Consider the following 20,544-nt stretch of genomic DNA (forward strand, 5'->3'; position numbering starts at 1 on the left):
GGCTATAGACCTAAAGTCAGGCTTTAAAAAGTTACGTCTAGAGTAACTAAGTCATCGAGAAAAACAATCTACCCCAACAAAAGTCTATTTTGTTAATTTATTTATCTAACCTAAATGGTATTATTTCATATACACGTTACTTATCCGAAGTCAGGATATTATTTTATATTAACTCACGACGGGCGACGCACGACGGACGACGCACGATATGGAATTCCATAGGTGAAGTGAGAACGTACCTTTCTCCATCATGCAGACGTTTAAAAAGTAGCTTTAATATTGCTGTCATAGGTTTCCTGCTGAAAATGCCGAATGTCACCACAGTAGCTGAGGGAGAAGATGCAGAGCTGCTGTGCAAGATGATAGACTATTCAGGATTGGTTCCACCATGTCGCAGTAATGACTATACCTTCAAATGGTTGGCAAATAATTCTCAGATAGCATCCTGCGAGTCTCCAAGGGTCACCAACGGCTACGAATTTGATGATCGGACTGGTACCTTACGAATACTGAGCGTCGACACATCAATGGATGGTCTGAAAATTACTTGTCAGGCGTTCGACGGGCACGACTTTAAGCACAAGGAAACCGTGCTTTCGGTGTTCAGAAGTGAGTTATTGGTCTGTCTGTGTTGTTTCAACTTAACAGGGAAACGTAAAAGCAATCAAAATTAACATTCGTTTTTGTTTGTTTGTTTGTTTGTTTGTTTGTTTGTTTGTTAGTTTGTTTGTTTTTCTGTGGCAGATTGTGCGTGCTCCGTTCCACTCTGCCTATAGTGAAATAGAACACCGAACATCTTATTTGAATTGCTTACCCTGCACGCATAAACTTTCGTTGTATTTTATAATAAACATATACATTAGCAACTTGCAGTACTATCCATCAATGCCGGTACTCAGACGTAAAGAAACACTCTTTCTAGCATGCACCCATTATCAATGAACTTTGTTCTTTTCCCACAGAGAGGACTGTCGTGGAGGGAGAAGACGTCACGTTGGAGTGTGGGGCCGCTCTTGCGAATACTACCAATGGCTCACTGTGCCACGCTTATTCGGCCGTTGAATGGCGAGCAAATGCATTGATACTTGTGTCATGTGATCTTCCCCTGGGAAATTATTCCACGATGCTTATTGAACAGACTGGTGCCATAACAATACCAAACGTCTCCGTAGACCTGAATGGCACGTACTTGACTTGTTCTTTCATTACGCCCGAACAAACAACCACGAGTTTGCACACAAAACTGATCGTTTATCATGGTGAGTAAAACTCATCCAAAATCCTTGCTCACTTTGTTTTTAAGCAGAGGATCCTTACATGCACGGCTTTTTTGTTGCGGATAACTGTGTCTGCTACGATTCGCTTTAAATACCACGGTAGGCGTATTTGCCGCCTTTGTTGTTTCTATCAGTTCTTTTTGCGATTGAAAGTTGATTGAAATCCCTGGCTTTTTCAAACTTATTGAAAACAAAGGTGCAGGCACTTTTCCACCAAGGCTCGGCACAAATAGGGAATATCTTGTCGGGAATAAGTCTGGGTATAAATGTGACCGGTTTACCCCCTGGGGTAAACAGAACCCATATTCTAAAATTAATTTAAGAAACGTTTATTTGCGAATCACACTCGCTCCGCCCCAGACTCTTTGTGTGAAATGATTTAATGTTTAGGTGTATTTCCAGATTGACAGTACTTCATTTTCTATCTGCGTTTCCATTAGTTGTCTCAACCATTCGAACTTTTTGTTTGATTCCAATAACTTAACGCATGACTGACGTGTTGAAGATGTAATGAGGGAGTTTTCAACCGCTCAACCGCCTCAAAACTCCAGCCAATATTCTACACCGACCAGGACATCAGTAAAACCCGCAAGTGAGTTGAATCCGAGCTCACGTTACGTTTTCGAAAGAGTGCCAGGTATACTAAATATTTTGGCCGGACGTTTGCTTGAAATGCTAGCCCAAAGCCTTCGTTGTGTTTGTTATCATTTGAAACCACATTTTATGACAGGCGTACTTTGTTCTTTGGGTGTTTGTCCCATTCATATTCCAAGCTGATTCATTTAAAATAAAGTTTGTTCCCTTTTTGGTAAGATGAGGCATTTTTCTATGTATCTTCAGGCACGACAAGGCTGAGTAATACAACATGGATATTCATTGGAGTTGTTGTCACAGCAGCCTTTTTCCTGGTTCTGAAAATGGTGACTATCTTAGCGAAACGCAGAAAGAGTAAGTCTGATTTGAAAGCACCCCCTCATCGGATGAAAAGAGCCACGGTGATGGAGGTGTTCATTTTGTTTGTAGCAACGTGACCGTTACGCCTGCATTTCGAAGTCATTTTTTTTGAGCTACCAAACGTCAGTTCCCACCCAAAGAGCCCCTCTGCCCCCTTGTTTGGTCCAGCTTGGAGTTCATTGGTGGCGTACACTTCATCTCCTGCTTCCGTGCCAATGCTGCTCTGTATGTGGTACATCCATTGCTACTTCCGCTGAGTAGAACTGCAACCATTGTCTAGTGCAACCTTTACACAAGGCATTACTTCTGTTGTTTGTCTATACTGCTATATGATTAGCGATTAATTTACTCCCATATAACCAGATGTTACCGTTTGCGGAAATTGGCCCTACGCTGTTGACGATGTATTCGATTATCATCGTGTTTTGAAAACATTGTTAGGTGGAGTTACTGTACTTAAAAGCTAAAGGCAAAGTTGTCCCATGTATGCCACAATGGTGACAATAGTTGGAAAACAAACAATCTCTCATTGGAGAAGCCATGCACGGCTCTAGAGACATCTTTTTGTGGGGGGGCTAGACCCTTTGCACGTGACGTCACGTTTTAACTTTTGCCACTGCTCTTTTCACTTGGGGAGCAAAAAGAAATCAAAATCAGATTTATATTACACATAATGACCCTACAAATGACCACTGACATTAGTTTAATTTAAACAAAATAAACTGCAGATTTTTGTTTTCATTTGGAAGGAGGGGCTAAACAAAAGTTGTTTTTTTCTTTTCAAGGGAGGATTAAAGCCCCCTAGCGCCCCTGTAGAACCACGCCTGTACACATTAGTCGCACGCTAAATGTAAACAGTCTGTATTAAATTTTATAGTTGAAAGAAACCAATATAGGCCTAAGTGGTAGCCTTGATCATTCAACGATTGTCTTCCTTGTTTTAATTTACAGATGACACTCCGAGGAATACAAACCAGTAAGTACAATAAACTAAATCTCAACTTACGCTTTCCTGATTTCACAATGCTCAAGGGCAAAAGTGTAAAAGCAAAATAAAAGTATGCATGTAATGGGACCAGTGTTCATTTATGTTTAAACTGTTCTTTGTGTTTGCACTGGGGTAGCGCTTTCAGTCTTACTAACAATTCCATTTTCAGTGACAGCAGTTTGAAAGAACAAAACGTCGGCGCTTTCACTTTTTGATAGTGACAATTGTATAGATACTAGAAGCAGTTAATTTCCTGATAACGTGAGTGATCCCTTGCGTGCGGATAATACATGAAATAATAGGCCTAGTGACATACACTTGGAAACCCAGGCTGTAAAATATTGGATTAAAGGTATTACGCGTCTTTTCAGTTAAAACTACAAAATCAATAAGTATAATACACAACAATAACCACGGTTGGTATTGACTATTCAAACGTTTTGCATAAATACGGCTCTTAATCTTAATGAAAACGGCTGCTGATCGATGTGAAGTATATGAACATCACTATAGTACCTAACAGAATTTAACAGAATTTCGACTTCAGAATAATTAAGAGTTTTCGAGTTTTCACAATGTTTAAAGAGACCTGGTCAATAAAAAGCCTATTTTTTCACGCATAGCAATGTTCTGAGAAAAAGATCTAGAGAGAAAAAGAACACCGTTTGGGAAGCAGAATTAAAGTAAAACAAAATCCAATGAGAGTTCCTCCTTTTGTGCATGCCATTTCAGGCCTGTCGCCCTGCGGATCAGACGGACCAGCACCAACAGTCTCTTTGCCCCAGTGAGTTCAGCCTATTATCAAACAACCATTGGATCACTAGGTAAATGTGTAATTTTCCTGTTTGTAGAAGATGCTTGTGTAAACACACAGTATTACGGAACATGCAGTTTTAAACCAATGGCAGCAGTGGGGTATCATGGTCCTCAAAGTTTTTGTTTGAGAGTGAACGTTTAGTCATTTTGGAGATGTTAATTTCTTCCTGCTTTCTCAAATCAGATCGCAGGGTTGTGGAAAATTCAGCTGACCATTGGGAACACGACAACGATGCACCTACTACTAGCAGTCAGCTGCCTGCTACAGTAAGCTCATGGCATTGATCAAATTCTGATATAAGTATAAACTGAAACTGGTGCTTCCCTTTTAGTTTCAAAAACTCATCCCTGGAATTTCTTCAGTCCTACCGTTTACGCTCATATTATTTAAAGGCCAATGTGGTTTGTCGTGGTATTATTAATTGTTTTGGAATAAAAGTAGCGATGTCACAAGAGAGTCTTGAGATTGTTCAAGACAATATCCAGACTGCGCCATAGTTTGTCTTAAGCATTGGTATCGCGCTTTTCGTGGAGTGACGAATCCTCTGATCATTTCTAAATGTTGCACTTTCAGGAAATGCTTTTTGATCCTGATGTCCAAGACAACAGGCCACACCCACCTGTAGCCCAGCCCATTCGCCACCAGTCTCCTGTCCATTACGAAGACATCGATCAGTACCTCGTACCATCGCACTCCATTCATATTAGAGAGTATTCCACCTATCTGGGGGAGGATGGGCAGAAGATCAACGGGCCAGATTGAGAGGGCGAGAAGTGGAATACTCTCGCTCAACCATTCCGTGCTTAAATGCATCCTTCTCCGTCACGGAAATGGCAGATTTAACTCCAGTTTGGTCCTTTGCACACGTAAACGATGCGCATAACGTACTGTGCAAGCGAAACACCCAAATGTAATTAAGGACTACGGATATGAAACTTTAGTGTGCGTAAGCTTCTAAATAGGCAGAGATTGCATGTATGAAGTAATTGAGACAATGAAAAAAGTCAAGTCCGTTCCAACAGTCAATCATGCAAAGAAATTTAGATTATTTGGAGATGGCAAAATTAAACTGAGTATGTAAACTATCCGTGGGCTTTTTGAACCAGAAAATGTTCAAATAAAGACATTTGTAATTGCATCATTCAATTTGTGATTATTAAAAGAATTTAATACATAGAGATATACAAAGCGCACGACCAAGAATGACTTTTTGCCCAGCAAATAGCTTTTATGTCAGTAGATCTTTCCGTCTGTATATTCTTCACAGTGTATTGTATATTAACTCGGGATGTACTGTCCATCTATTAGTCGCAACGATGAGGAGAAACAGAAATGTAATTGATCTGTTGCAATGTACAAGATCGTAATTCGGTGTTTATGAAGCTAGCGTATTGTAATTTATTGCTAAAATATTGAATGCACTTCCAAGACGTATTTGGCAGAACATGTTTAAAAAAGATTTTGAAGCCCCCTTCCAATTCTGAGCTGTAAAATTGAATAAAATAAAATTGAGCCGTCGGTTGAAGCTGAACACACATGCACCAAACAGTTTAATTGTTAGTAATTGGCTTCAGTTTCTAGAACCAGTTACTTTCCATCTATGTTTATTGGAGTAAGACCTTACTTGTCTCACAAACATAACACGAAATGAGGTTTTCAAATAAATTAACCTGGCTATTTTTTTGAATGTGCTGAGAGCTCCAGGATGAAAAGTTTCATAATCTGCACTACAACGTTGGTACAAGACTTGAATCGAGTCGGACTTGTGGTGTATTTCCCCAGTCGGCCATCCCTTCACATAACATTGGCTGCTCGCATAGTTTCTTATAAGGCGCCCTCATTTGATAGTTTTTTGTTTGATACGTCTATTGGTCACAATAATAAAGACTACGTCTAACCTGTTGGTGGGTCAGGCTTGAAGGATATATCCAGTCAGACCCTCGTCAGTGATATGTAGTTATTCATAATTGTATATGAACGACATGATCTTGCATAATGCATACGAAATTTCAACCAAACAAAGTAGTCGGACTTGTAGACTCGTTCATTAAAACAGAAGTATGGCAGGTGTAAAAAACGTCCGGCAATCTGGTTGGCTGCTACCTGTTTTGGTAGATGAGGCGATTTGCAGTGTGGAAAACAGCCGGCAGATTCGTCAAGTTGGGATTTCTGAACACACAGTAACAAGAGGACACAAGAGGGTGCGAAGCAAGTAACGGCGGACGATGTTGGTACATGAGGAAATTCCCAAATGCAATGTTTCCTCCTTTGACAACAAACCCTTTTTGACATGAAGTGTAATAGAGGTATAATGCTGGCACCACTTTTGGAACTGTATAAAATGCCCTGTGTTCTGGCAGCAAATCAAGACCTGAGACGTCAGGTAAAGGAATAAGTTGAAAACTTAAAGCACACCTTTAAATTGTAGACTCAAACAACCAAGAAGGTCAATTGCAGAAATTTCAAAATAACTACCGATCACGGGCATTGAATAGATGGTTGTGGAAAAGTATTTAGTCTTCAGGATTGTTGAATCCTTGCAAGGATAATGGAAAGAGCCAGGGGCATCGCGCTGTCTTTGAATAATAATTGGCCTGTATGGCCGAATGCAGTCCAGGAGTAACAGAGATACATGATTTGTCAATCCACTGAGGCCGAGGCTAAACCGCTGATACTGTCCTTTGTCAATGGAGTTTGTTAGGAGACACATCGTTCGGGTTTTAATCAATACACAGTATTAATGCCTTACCTTACGGATTGTCAAGTCAGAGTAAAATAATCCTGCAGAAATCTGCTGCGCCAGATGAACAGTTAACTAGCAGAATTCCTTTACCGCTTGTCTGTGTAAATGGGTCGTAGGCTTATATGTTATGGTCAATGTATGCAAATATCAACTTGTTTGGGAAACATTCCTTAATTGTCTATTACTGCATGTCCAAACTCTTTTCAGTCCCATGTATGTCATAATAATTGCAAAACGGGTAGAAAGAAATCAGACGATTTCTAATCGGAGGGCTTTTGAGTCACGTGTAGAATTTAAGCAGTCCATTGTGGATTTCATAGTTGACAGAGTCCAACACAACTAGTGGCCTTGGATAAAAAGTGGCTTCCTGGTTTGAATTTGCAGACCACATTCACAGAAACACAAAGGGGTAAGTGAAATAAACCAACTTTCAACTCTGGCTTGCCTGCTTTTCCAGTGCTCCAGGGCAAGGTATATAAACGGATTCTATGTATATTAGGAGCGGTTTCTATTTATGTCACAGCTGTTTGTTGTGTTTGGAAAGCAGTTTTATAAACAAATCCTTCCAACTTTCACTTTTTATTCACGTCATAAGGTTTACATAAAGAAATAGTGAAGTTTTCTTTCGTTACTATTAACGATTCATGGTTAGGGAACAATACATGAATTAATAGCTACTCGACATTCCAACCCAATCTATAAAATCATATTCGTTGTCCATTACCCAAGCCCAAAAAATGCACCTCATCTTGATGGACAAATTCTAGTCATGATTTTTGACTTGCTGGACATCTGTAGTTGAAATTTGGATATGACAACTATATTGGAGACTGGTAGCTTTGTGGTTATTATTTCGTATTGAATATGTTGACAAACAAGGTAATATACGTATGCTCGACTAGTGTTGCAAATAAGCAATACCAAGTCACAAAATCTGTTGCCTGTAATTATCAAAACGTTATGCCTCAATAAAGCTCTGAAGTTTCTGAAAATTAATAAAATGGGTAGAATTTTCAAACGTTTAACGTTAAATTGGTTTGGGGTTTTCGGTCACAATATTCAGGAGAGCTGATTATTAAAAAATAATTTAAAAACCCTTATTTTTATACGCCCTAAAATTTTCTGCGGAAATGGCAGAGAGAAAAAAATAACTCCAAATTTGGAATGAGAATTAATGAGGAATGAAAAATAATGGAATTGAAAGTTGCTTGTCCAGCCTTTGTTGGTTTGCATGGAACTTTACGAATTCGACACACGTTTCAATACTTGTTTGTCGACGAGAGCGCTATTGAGAATTCAACATACTCAAAAACACCATATAGCCAGAGATCATGCCCTGCAGCCCCCGAGCTTAACCAAAAGAGGTCGCTTTTTTCAGTTCAGTTTTGTTTTTTACAAAAACATAGATGAGCAGACAGAATTATTGAACATATTGCCTCGTGTATAGATTGAGGTCTCCAAGAAGCAAGACCTTGTCGAACGGAACCCCAGTGGGAAAATAACAAATAACCGTTATAATTATCAAACCAGTCAACCAAAGAATGTCAAAAGGACAACATAAATGTGGTACAGACTTACTAACATAACAAAACCTAATTTTTAGAATTAATTTTACAATTTTACCATTCTCCCTGCATATACTTTTGAATTAATTGTGTTTTAAATTTGCGTTTGAACATGTCAAATATATTCTTGAGACAGAGACTGAGAGAAATCCAAAGGTTGGATTCAAAGTGGGAAATGCATTTTGCTGGTTCAGAAACGACTGTGAAACACACGCGTTACGGTCGCTTTGCTGTCGACAAAATGAACCCTCTCAACAAACCTGGCTTTTTTTATCCCGTGAAATGTGCTTCTGCTCACTCTGCACACTCTCAATGCAACTGTGGTGAAAGGCGATCAAACTGATACCCTAGTAAAAATATTTCACTTACGTTTTTATTTGATGGCTGGTTTTGTACCTGTAAGCGTTGTGACGTGAAGGGCAGTTTCGATTTCATTTTATCTTCTTGTAACTGTCAGGAGGTGACTAGGCCTACATATCTTGGTTATTGACCCATGTCGTTATGCGCTCTACACAGGCATATCACAGCCTCGATATTCCTTGTTTTGGTGAAGTCAAGAACTATCCGCCCAAAGGAAGTTGTCAACAATAAAACTTTAGAAGCTGTCCAGTAACACTCTTCGAATATGCACATCTTACACATCCTGATCTTCGTTGCCAGTTCCGGCGTCATCGGGGAGTCTCTCTGTGGTAAGTCATCACTACTCCATCTTTCATCCAACTAGAGAACATTCTAATGAGCCTTGATTGTGAATCGCGCCATTATTCGTTTGGGGAAAACGGCACCATTTTGGTTGCAGTATTTTGTGGCTAAAAAATGGGAGCAAACCTTTGCCTTCCTGTGAAGTATGGAATTCCATATCTGCCGTCGCCCGTCGTCCGTTGCATTTTGCTTTTTGTTGTGCCCAAATTCTGCCATTTACCAGTTCCAAACATGCCATTTTCCGTCGTGCGTTGCCCGTCGTGTGTCGCCCGTGGTGCGTCGTGCGTTGCCCATCAAATGGGTTGCATAGGACCTGCAAAAGCCGGGGTTTAACAAATGACAATGTGATGATTCCATTCACTTCTAAAGATCTTTTCCGAATAAGGCAAGTACAGATCCCACCTACAAAGCATATACTAGTCACATAATTAATTCCAATAATGCTAGACTACCCCTGCCCCTTGACAAGAAAATATCTTCTCTCTGAGGCCAACTTATCCACAGTGTTATTCTAATTTGCATACTGAAAAATGTGCCGACCTGTTTTCATCCAATTCCAGGAAGAAATCTGCCAACCGATACAGATATTCAATCTTGTCCTCTCAATTTAACCTTGAAATTCAGAAATACTAAACGTGCTGTGGATAACAAACTGTTTATTAAATGTATTGTTAGGGGGCAATTACCACTTGGTTTAAGTTTCAGAAAATATGACGTGTTGGTTTTTGTGGGTGTGTATGCCATGGTGGATAGACCAATGAGAAGAGGTTGTCCAGCACATCGGCATTATTTATGGGGCTAACAAGTAACGTTACTGTTTAAAAGACTTCTGTGCGCCAACCTGCAACTAAAGTCATGCTCTAATTTGGAGTATGCCCGCCCTCAAAATAATGCTGAATCAGTTCGTCTCTTATGGAAACTATTAAGGAATGAAACATTATTTACATTATGTTCTGTGGGATATCGTGCAGGGACATACATAAATATTACATAGGCTATAGACCTAAAGTCGGGCTTTAAAAAGTTACGTCTAGAGTAACTAAGTCATCGAGAAAAACAATCTACCCTAACAAAAGTTTATTTTGTTAATTTATTTATCTAACCAAAATGGTATTATTTCATATACACGTTACTTATCCGAAGCAGAATATTATCGTATATTAACGCACAACGGGCGACGCACGACGGACGACGCACGATATGGAATTCCATAGGTGAAGTGAGAACTTACCTTTCTCCATCATGCAGACATTTAAAAAGTAGTTTTAATATTGCTGTCATAGATTTCGTGCTGAACATGCCGAATGTCACCACAGTAGCTGAGGGGGAAGATGCAGAGCTGCTGTGCAAGATGATAGACTATTCAGGATTGGTTCCACCATGTCGCAGTAATGACTATACCTTCAAATGGTTGGCAAATAATTCTCAGATAGCATCCTGCGAGTCTCCAAGGGTCACCAACGGCTACGAATTTGATGATCGGACTGGTACCTTACGAATACTGAGCGTCGACACATCAATGGATGGTCTGAAAATTACTTGTCAGGCGTTCAACAGGATTGAGTTTAAGCAAAAAGAAACCGTGCTTTCGGTGTTCAGAACTAGAAGTGAGTTATTGGTCTGGCTGTGTTGTTTAAACTTAACGGGGAAACGTAAAAGCAATCAAAATTAACATTCGTTTTGTTTGTTTGTTTGTTTGTTGGGGTGTTGGGTGTTTGTTTGTTTGTTTGTTTATTTGTTTGTTTGTTGGGGGGTGTTGGAGTGTTTGTTTGTTGGTTTTCTGTGGCAGATTGTGCGTGCTCTGTTCCACTCTGCCTATAGTGAAATAGACCACCGAACATCTTATTTGAATTGCTTACCCTGCACGCATAAACTTTAGTTGTATTTTATAATAAACATATTCATTAGCAACTTGCAGTACTATCCAACAATGCCGGTACTCAGACGTAAAGAAAAACTCTTTCTAGCATGCACCCATTATCAATGAACTTTGTTCTTTCCCCACAGAGAGGACTGTCGTGGAGGGAGAAGACGTCACGTTGGAGTGTGGGGCCGCTCTTGCGAATACTACCAATGGCTCACTGTGCCACGCTGATTTTGTCGTTGAATGGCGAGCAAATGCATCGATACTTGTGTCATGTGATGTTCCCCTGGGAAATTATTCCACCATGCTTATTGAACAGACTGGTGCCATAACAATACCAAACGTCTCCGTAGACCTGAATGGCACGTACTTGACTTGTTCTTTCATTACGCCCGAACAAACAACCACGAGTTTGCACACAAAACTGATAGTTTATCATGGTAAGTAAAACTCATCCAAAATCCTTGCTTACTTTGTTTCAGGGTTTTTCTCTACAAGACCTTTTCCCACAAGTTTTAATTTAAATTGGAACAGGCCAGTTTATCAACACATGCACTGATGTCTCACATATCAGTAAGCTGAACGTCAATCATGCTTGTCGCTCGCTGCACATTTAGTAAGCTTGAAAACCGTGGAAAGACAGAAATTTTTCGTTAAAATTCTAGTCGTATGTACTGTCGTTATTTTTGTAGCGCTTCAAAACGATTTGTCGGTTGAATGCAAACAAAAAGGAGAACATTACCATTCCATGTGTCTGCAGAGGTGTTCCAGCCGGAATTCCTTAAATCATTTTTAAGTGGTAGCTTGGCAAAAGAACGATTCGGAACGACACCCTCAACCTTTTCATTCCATGTGTCTGCAGAGGTGTTCCAGCCGGAATTCCTTAAATCATTTTTAAGTGGTAGCTTGGCAAAAGAACAATTCGGAACGACACCCTCAACCTTTTGGGAAAGTACGACTTCCATCGAGACTATCCAAGCTGCAATTTGACAGTTAACCATCTTCATTCAATTAACGAGGGAAGCTACACCTGTCAGGCTTATTTTTTCGGCTACGACGGTGTGGGGAACAACATCCGTGTCAGTGAATAGTAAAGTAATGAGAGAAATGCTGTGACATCCGATATTGTTGTGGGCTGGAGAGATCGACAACAGTTGTAGCTGCATATCAACTTTACTGATGAAACACAGACATGTTACTTTTACCTAACTTGTTAGAAAAAGAGAAAATGAATTGCTTTATTGTTTTTCCATGATTCGGTTGTTGCTTTCCTTTCGGTACAATTTCTTTTCAGTATTGGCAAAGTCTGTGTACATCATTAACGGCGCCACCGGCGACATTCTCATCGGCGACGTATCTGTCCGATCGGACACCAACCTCACCTTCATCTGCCTTGCAACAAACACCAAACCAGCAGCAGATATCACTTGGTCACTCGATGGACAGGATATCAGCGGGGAGACCAGCGTCACCGAGGAAGGCCCATTTAACATGAGTAGCACGATCATGGTACCGTCGTTTGAGACATGGAAGCAGATGATCCTTACATGTACGGTTTCTTTGATGGGGATGAATGTGTCTACTACCATTCGTCTAAGACCCAATGGCACAGGTACTTTGCTCCTTTGTTCATGTCAATTCTTCATGTGATTGGAAGTTTGAAAACTTACCCCAGTCAGAAAAACAGTTTTATTTTCGTGCACACTCCAAGACCCGTAAAGTAACCTTTCTACCAAGACTTGGGTCAGAAAGGGAGTGTGTGGTTGTGATTTCCGAGTAGAAGTGCCAAAAAATGTTATCTTTGCAAATCACGCACACTTGACCACAATTTAAAGACCTTGATCATGACAGTCTTATGTTTTCCTTGCTTCCTATAGACCCATTGGCAATAGTTAAACAACTTCACATATTAATCGAATGGAACAGACTATTTTCCTTCCAGCCTCAGTTTAGTTATATTGCTTCGAGTGGTAGAAAAGCATGATGGGTGCCCCGTGATAGAGATCAATTAAGGTGAAATAAGTTTCCTTACAGAATGCACATTTCATTTAATGTCTAGAAGTAATTTATCTGAAAGATTTGAACGTTTTGGTTGATTCCAAAAATTCGAAATTATAATTGATCTGTTGAAGATGTAATCAGAGAATTTTCAACCACTCAACCGCCTTGGAGCTACGGCCAGGTTCCCACGTCGACTTGGAAAACATCAAATCATGCAAGTGAGTTGAATCCGAGCTCACCTTTCACTATAAACGTTCTGATTTTTTTAATTTATAGGTGCAAGGTATACTTGATATGTTGGCTACACTTTTGCTAGAAATGCTTGCCAAAAGCCTTCAATCCATTTCTTGTCATTTTGTATTATTTCATGAGCCCTGTATATTTAGTTTTAGGTTTTCTTGCGTTAAAGAGTGCAACATTTATTTTTTAAAATAAATGTATGTTCCATTCGTACTGAATGCAAATAGATCTTATTCCTTGTTTCCTTGTCAATACGGGTCACTTCCTTGTAAATCTTCAGATACTGTGAGGATCCCTTGGTCAGCATGGATATCTGTTGGAGTTGCTGTCCTGGCAGCACTTGTGCTGGTTCTAATCATTGCAACGGTCTTGTTGAAACGCCAAAAGCGTGAGTGTTATTTCAATCCCCATAGTTATATCTATCGATGGCAAACACTTCCTTTCCTGCGTTACTACTGTTGCCGTTGTTTCTCTGCTCTGGTGGTCTGCTTCTCAGCGAATACTGTTTCTGTCTGTTGTACAGCCACTGCTACTTAAGTTGAGCTGCTGCAATCCTTTGTCTCACATTCAGCATTTGCACATTTTTTTTTTTGCTTTTCTGTTCTCGTATTGCTCTATGCATATCGATTATTAGCCCCACAAATAGGAAGTCAAAGCACTCGACGGGTACCATAGATGCGTAATTCATGTTGTCATACTATCAGTACTTAGTAAAAAGTTACGCGCGCACTTTGCTAGTGTACAGTACGCCCACAGCACGTGCGTGGAGTGGATCCAGCACATGCATACTAATATCATTCGAATATGTGAATGACAGAGATGCTACTGGCACACTTACACGATTGACCCACTCGGTATATGAATAACACTCTCGGTATGTAAAGCAAAGAATATACAGAGCAATCCCCGTTTTACCCAAATTGTTGAACCGGGCCAACGGTTCTGAGTTCTCAAGATAATTTCATAATTTAAATAAAATGTACCATATTTTGTCAGGGAATTATATACGCAAATCTCTGAGGCCGAAGCTGCTTTCAGTATGAATAATATTTCCGGCAATACGTGTGTATTTAAAAGGAAATGGAATGTACAGAAAACACACTGTTACTTTGATGCATCCCGAAAATGAAAGCACATGACAGCTAACAGAGTGCAGTCTATGTAAGTGCGTTGGCAATGGTTTTCTTTATTATCATTCCCAATTCATAGGTGTCAGCTCAGGGGAAGCAAACCGGTAAGTTAAATAACTAGTAAGTGTCACGGCTTTCCAGTTCTGACAATGCTCTGTGGATAGTATTGAAACCGTTCAGTTTCTGTTTATGCTAGCAGTCTATTTATATACATTTTTCTCGAAGTGAAATTAAACCTTAGCTGTTGACCAGTTACCGACAGAGATTATATTTTCAACCTTAATTCTGATTTGACTTGGAAAAAATTTTTCTATCTATTTGTTAACTTGTTTTCGTTTTTCTCCTGTATGATTAAAGAGACGGGTCACTCTTCAGACGGAGTAGTATTGAAAGAACTAGTGTGTCTATGAGTCCTGTCCTCAGCACAGCTACTCAATCATCAGGTAATCAAAGCTTGTCAGGAAGGTACACAATTACTGTGCTCGTCATAAACATGGGAAATAAATTGATTAAATCTCAAGCCCCTGCAAGCAAACCGGTATTCGCTTTAATAAAATGAAAAAAAGGAATGTTATTTCAGACATTTAGTCGTGAGTTTTCAGAGCATACTTGCATTAAGGCTTACATGATAAAATTGAGTTTTTAAACTGCAAAAATAGGAATGGGTTATAAGCAGTTGAGTTTAGTTAAGGTATATTAATTTAACGGCCGATCCGAAAAACGGCCGAAATGTTTCATTTCAATAGGTTTCTTTAAGGGTTTTTTATTGCGGGGTTTTGCTTCAGTTTTGCCTGGCTGTTGTTTTCAGGATCCAGGCTACTTGAGACCGCCGCTGCTGTCAACCCAAGGGATCAAAACAATGTACCTTCTTCCAGCAGAAAAAAGCCCAATTCCATAGGTTCGGAGGTATGAAGTTAAGCAATTATGAATTATCTCCAAAGTTCGCAGCTTAAATTTATAGTAAAATTTATTTCTCATTTTGACATTCATTGTACCGCACACACACTTAATAAAATTGGGCTATTGGTTTTTACATATTGGATTTCAGGTCGGTCTTGTCTACGCTGATCTCGAGCACACCAGGACACATCCAGCTGGGGCCCCACCCATCCGCGCCGAGTGTCCCACCAACTACGCAGAAATCAACCTTTCCCTGCTGTCGTCTTCAGTTAACCTCCCCTTTGCTTCAAGCTCACAAGACGAGGCTCCGCCCCGACCACTCCGTGGTAACCCAATCCCACTTCTCCCCCGACATCTGCACCTTTAATGGACTCACTGCATGCTAAGGAACATTGACATTTCGTTATGACCCAAGTTTTGTAAATAAGATCTCTTTTTTGTCGATCCACGATATTAATTATCTTTTCAGGATAAAAGTAAAGGAGATTCCCTCAAACGATTGTACTTTCCAATTTAAAAAAGAGGACCAGACCCAATTACAGTTACATGCTTATGATGAACTGCTTCGATTTGTCGAGATTGCGTGTTTTGGCTACAACGGCGCTGAAGTTAAATATATGTATTTAACGAGAATAATCTCCAAAAAAGGCATAAAAAGCCTTTTAAAAAGCGCCCCTTGAGCAGAGATATTGACAAATGGGAAAAGCCACCGACACAGTGCTGAATAGCACATTTGGTAGAGCACTGGTACGGTATTTCAGAGGCCGCAGGTTCAAATCCCCCGCCAGTCGATTTTTTTTTCATCTTTTTGATAAAAAGCCATTTTGTGAGACTTAAAGGTCAAGTATTGAAAAAAAAAGAAACACGCTAAAACCTTTTTGTTTATTTTGTTGATTGTGTTTTACACCAAAATGCCTAGCATCACTTTAAAGCCGATGATTCCCTCTTTTCAATAGTATGTTATTTATTCACACACGGTCATTGATGGCTGATTAATCATTTACTTTGGACAATGAGACGAAGAGGGTTTGGGACCAAGTTTCACTTGAAATGCCAGCATAAATTATGATTCAGTTCTCCTCTCCTATGAAATGTTTGTATATTAATAGGCAAGATTCACAATACAGTCAGGTAAGTCATTGAGTGTCACAATGACTACAATGATTTACTTTCATTGGTTTTAGGCCTACAAAAAGCAGTAGTTTGCTTAGACAGTTACCATCATTTTTCCAAGATGGTGCCGTTGACTACAGAGAGGAGAGTATTTGTGGTGACTCAGTACGCTCGTACCCAAAAAATTTCAAGAAAACGCAAAAATTATTCCGATAAAGATATCCTGACCGTGGTCCTCCAGCCAACCACTTAGAAATTATGTAATGAAACACCTGACTCCAAAAACAATCAAAAGAAATTTTATTGGGTTTTTGTACGCTCTTTATAGGGACTGATTTCAGCCTTGTCGATACAGAGGGTATGTTTTACTATTACAAGAAAAAACGGTTTTGATTAATTGGCACTGTTCAGGGACGAATGGCGACTTTCGTGTTTAAATCTTCACCCACTAAGAGATGAGAGGAATCATTACAAAAGAGCCCGTACTGCAACTGCTGTTTTATAATTCTCATGTTACGGTTCATCATCAAAGATATTTTCCATTCCTGGATAGAGCTATTTGTTCACGATATGTTAATAATTTTGCTAAATGTTGTAGATCTTTTCATAGTGGATATTTAGGAGCATTGACGATGCCTATGTAAATTGATCAAACGGCTGTACATTCATGGGAGAGTTATCCCTTCCTCGTGATGTTACGTATTGCCCATTGATGCTTTTGCGAATGCCGGTGTAATCTGTTGCTACCTTTGAACATTGCTGGCGTCATTGCAGTGGAAGTCTTAGCAAGTGTAAGTGTAGTGCTGCTTTGATGACGTAGTCCTACTGAATTCATGTACGATTATCATTTTAGTTGCTAATGATAGCATGTATCGCATACATAATATCCAAGAATATGTAATAAAAGAAACCTCACGATTCTCTCAACACAATATAAATGATGTGGTCACACATTACTCTTCTGTGAGTTAAACTGAAGGATCTCATTAGAATTTGTATAGTGTAGCAAACGTGGGTCAGTGCCTTAAACGAGTGTTTGTATGGCTGCCATCTTATAGGCCAGTGCTTTTGTTTCATCGGCCATGTACATTGCACAGGAGGTTTCCCTGAGCTACAAAAGAACTGTCCTGTGAGATGGCTACCATGCAAAGCCTCTACTCGGGTTATTATTGTCTGGTTAGCAACTGGCAAAAGTAATATGATTTGCACCTAATCCAACCCTCTAAGCTAAACAAAAAGTGTCACAAGACTTTTTTTCAAAACAATGTATAAGTAAGTTGTCCATGACCAGGAACATGCACCTATTGATAAAAAGTTTACAACCACAGTTTTTGACAACACGACACAATGATTACTTTGTGCGTAGCTTCATCAGTTTTGCCTTTGCTTTGGGGTTTCTTTTTAATGTAAAGGGGACATCAACTGCATTGCTGATGCTGTAAATTGCTGTGACATGCACGGCTCAGGCAGTTTTCCACAGTTGCAGCTGCTGTTGATCCAAGGATATTTTTCACCCCATTTAATGTCCTTAATTTTGGTTGGAAGGGAATCGTAGGCTCTTACTAAAATGCCAGCCAATATCCGTGCCCTTGTATTAAAAACACCGCCTCCATCCATAATAATGTGTGAACTGGTATTGATAAAATCACATAATTGTTTTTGCATAAACAAGTACGTCGCTCGGTAGCTTTGTTTCAGATTTAATACAAGAATCCCCCGAAGGTTATAAACCTGCTGCGAAGGCCTTGAGGGCGCTGTGAATGATACCAAAAGATATAGCTACATTAAACGTCGTTTTCACCTTGAAAGAAACGATGATCGCTTTCGATTATACCTGGAACCTTTTTTATAGATTCAATCTGCGGCAAGACACACAGTTTGGGATTAAAGTCTGTGCTTTTCTCAAAGATCTTAGGCTAGGGTGAGCTCATCTCTTCTAGCATGGACAGGCATTGCGTGCTATTCTGCTCTACATGCTTGCTTGTCATGTTATATGCTGCAAGAAGTAAGATAAAAAGATTACTGCAAAAATTGGTGAAAGCCAAATCGACCTATTTTGATTGGCTGTTTTTTTATATTTCAAGTACAATATTAAATTACTTCTACCGTCTACCCCTTCTATTTCCCTTTCATGAAATGCCTGGCGAAAAAAGTTCATTCCTTACTGTATGAAAGTCCATGATTAAAAATCTCCCTCGTCGCTTCAAACGCTACAAACAGGGCAACAGAAGTAAAAAGAAAAATACTATATAATTGAAAACAGTTTTACATCATAAACTGTTTTTGGAGGAGTCGAACAGCTTTTGACAGTATGGAGAGCCATCCCAAGCTTCTGACAAGATCGGACATCTTTGATAGCGGATGTTAACAGTTTGTCAGGCTGTGGTCGGTGCAGAGCAGGGAGCAAATGGCGTGAGACTTCGTGAATACAATCGTGACAAGATAGTTCAACACTGATGAATGGTTACCGTCCGAAAGAATATCAGTAAGTATTTAATAACCGGCGTTAATGCGTAACGCTCTGAGAAGATTCACAGCGAAGTTCTAATCGACATGGTGCACTGACTCTATTGAAATGCCACTTGAAATTGTGGCAGAATAACGTAGCACCAAAGTATCCCATTTAAGCAAAGACTCGCGTTTTCCTATCCCTCCTGTTCGATTTAGAAAATTTTTTTTTTCCGAACATTTTATCTTGATACATTAGACACTGCAGGATTGCATGTACTTCCAATGTCCTAGTTGATAGTGCAGTGTCAGGTGAGAGACCGTTTTCCAAAGGGTGGTTGGACAATATCAAGGCAGGACCAGCATTAGTTGGCTTTAGAATTGTTCCACAATAGCTTCGTGCTGGCCTAAGAAAGTCCACTTAGTTTACGTGTACAAACGTAATGGCAAGAAGGCGACCGTGCGACGTAAGGGAACCGTCGTGCCGTCGCATCATGTAGTTGCGTCGCCTTGCAAGAGGTTGGAGAGAGGCTGAAATGTGTCTTGTAAATATTACACCATTATGAATACTATGAATCAAAGGGTAGCAGCACACGACGCGTCGCGTCGTGCCTCGTGTCGTACGTTGCGTCGTACTTCAGGCAACGTAATACGCGATACGACGCACTACACGGTACACGACGTGACGCACGACAGTGCGACGCGACGAGCGACAGAAGGAGCGACATGTAGGGCAAAAAAATGCAACAAAGGAAGGACGTAAGACAGCACAACGTGACTGGTGATGGCACGACACGATGCACGACACGAAGCTCCGTGTGTGTAGGAAACGTAATGGCATGAAGGCGATGGTGCGACCCGATGGCACGACGCGTCGCGACGTAAAGAAGGTGTCGTGCCGTCCCGTCCTGTTGTTGCGTTGCATGGAGGGACGCGAGAGAGAGTACTGTTTCCTTTCATTTCTGTCCCCCGTCCTTGCATACTTTATGCTATTAATTTGGCTCTTTGCACGCTGCCGCCACAGACATGCAGAGAATAGAACTGGCAACCGTCGTACCGTTGCGTTTTGTTGTTGAGTCGTCTTGGAAGAGGCAGGGAGAGGCAGAAATTGTGTGTTGTAAATACTACACTGTAGCTTTTGTTCGATAGGGTATGCACAAAGAAGGCTTCCCTGTGTGGAACAAAAGAGCTGCCCTGTCTGATGGCTGCCATGCAAAGCGTTTAGTGCTTTGTGTTAGCTCTCTCACATGAACAAATGTTTGGTGCAGATCTGAATGTCGCACTTTCACTTTGGGTGAACAAAAAGAGATAAAGTGTTTCGGTTGGCTCATTCTTTACTTATGAGGGACATACTTCATACACCCCAAATAATAAACAAACCCCATAGTTCAACGATAGCTGTATAATAATTCTCAGTTTACACGTAAACACTGATAAAAGGTTGGACTGGATAATGTATGGCTAAATGCACACAGAATATCACAGTGTTATTGGGCACAAACATTTGAAATAAACACTTTGAAACAACCAATGCACCAGATGGAATATCCGTAACTGGAATGGTACATTTAAACAGGAGAGATGACTGCTCCGGACGTACATGTTTAGTATTTCCGTTCAGACAGGCCAACAGATATCAACTTGAAAAGGAAATCAATACAAATTGTGTATTATCATGTACCGGATACGCTGGCCAATGTAAGTGGTTTCGAACTTACTGCGTCCAATTTCTAATTTCAGGGTTATTTACTTATGCTCTTCATTGTGTATCGGTATTCTATGGCAATTCGGATCCTTTACTC

At 40.1% G+C, this 20,544-nt stretch overlaps 2 protein-coding genes across 2 annotated transcripts; both read left to right on the plus strand.

The window, feature by feature from the left end:
* Positions 1-296: 296 nt before the first annotated feature.
* Positions 297-5,564, plus strand: LOC110983519 (uncharacterized). Its single transcript, XM_087142630.1, has 8 exons — positions 297-609; positions 963-1,259; positions 1,783-1,869; positions 2,118-2,225; positions 3,183-3,207; positions 3,952-4,043; positions 4,220-4,302; positions 4,610-5,564. Exons 1-8 carry the CDS (start codon positions 306-308, stop codon positions 4,796-4,798), a joined length of 1,185 nt encoding a protein of 394 aa, XP_086998756.1. The 5' UTR covers positions 297-305; the 3' UTR covers positions 4,799-5,564.
* A 3,276-nt stretch (positions 5,565-8,840) lies between these two features.
* On the plus strand, positions 8,841-17,232 carry LOC110983479 (uncharacterized). Its single transcript, XM_087142628.1, has 10 exons — positions 8,841-9,033; positions 10,330-10,653; positions 11,054-11,350; positions 12,205-12,522; positions 13,043-13,129; positions 13,432-13,539; positions 14,361-14,385; positions 14,639-14,724; positions 15,090-15,187; positions 15,330-17,232. The coding sequence occupies exons 1-10, from the start codon at positions 8,970-8,972 to the stop codon at positions 15,546-15,548; spliced, it is 1,626 nt and encodes a 541-aa protein (XP_086998754.1). The 5' UTR covers positions 8,841-8,969; the 3' UTR covers positions 15,549-17,232.
* Positions 17,233-20,544: the final 3,312 nt, after the last annotated feature.

The sequence above is a fragment of the Acanthaster planci genome, linkage group LG10 (genome assembly GCF_054643075.1).
Source record: "Acanthaster planci isolate LZ-2023a linkage group LG10, COTS_SCS, whole genome shotgun sequence".
NCBI lineage: Eukaryota > Metazoa > Echinodermata > Asteroidea > Valvatida > Acanthasteridae > Acanthaster > Acanthaster planci.

What these genes read in the sequence shown, in the direction of transcription:
- LOC110983479 (XM_087142628.1), top strand. Translation starts at nt 8,970, where the DNA reads ATGCACATCTTACACATCCTGATCTTCGTTGCCAGTTCCGGCGTCATC. An exon ending in AGCTCAGGGGAAGCAAACCG is followed by an intron (nt 14,386 to 14,638) that starts GTAAGTTAAATA and finishes GTATGATTAAAG; the next exon opens with AGACGGGTCACTCTTCAGAC. An exon ending in CCAATTCCATAGGTTCGGAG is followed by an intron (nt 15,188 to 15,329) that starts GTATGAAGTTAA and finishes ATTGGATTTCAG; the next exon opens with GTCGGTCTTGTCTACGCTGA.
- LOC110983519 (XM_087142630.1), top strand. Translation starts at nt 306, where the DNA reads ATGCCGAATGTCACCACAGTAGCTGAGGGAGAAGATGCAGAGCTGCTG. An exon ending in CTTAGCGAAACGCAGAAAGA is followed by an intron (nt 2,226 to 3,182) that starts GTAAGTCTGATT and finishes TTTAATTTACAG; the next exon opens with ATGACACTCCGAGGAATACA. An exon ending in AACAACCATTGGATCACTAG is followed by an intron (nt 4,044 to 4,219) that starts GTAAATGTGTAA and finishes TTCTCAAATCAG; the next exon opens with ATCGCAGGGTTGTGGAAAAT.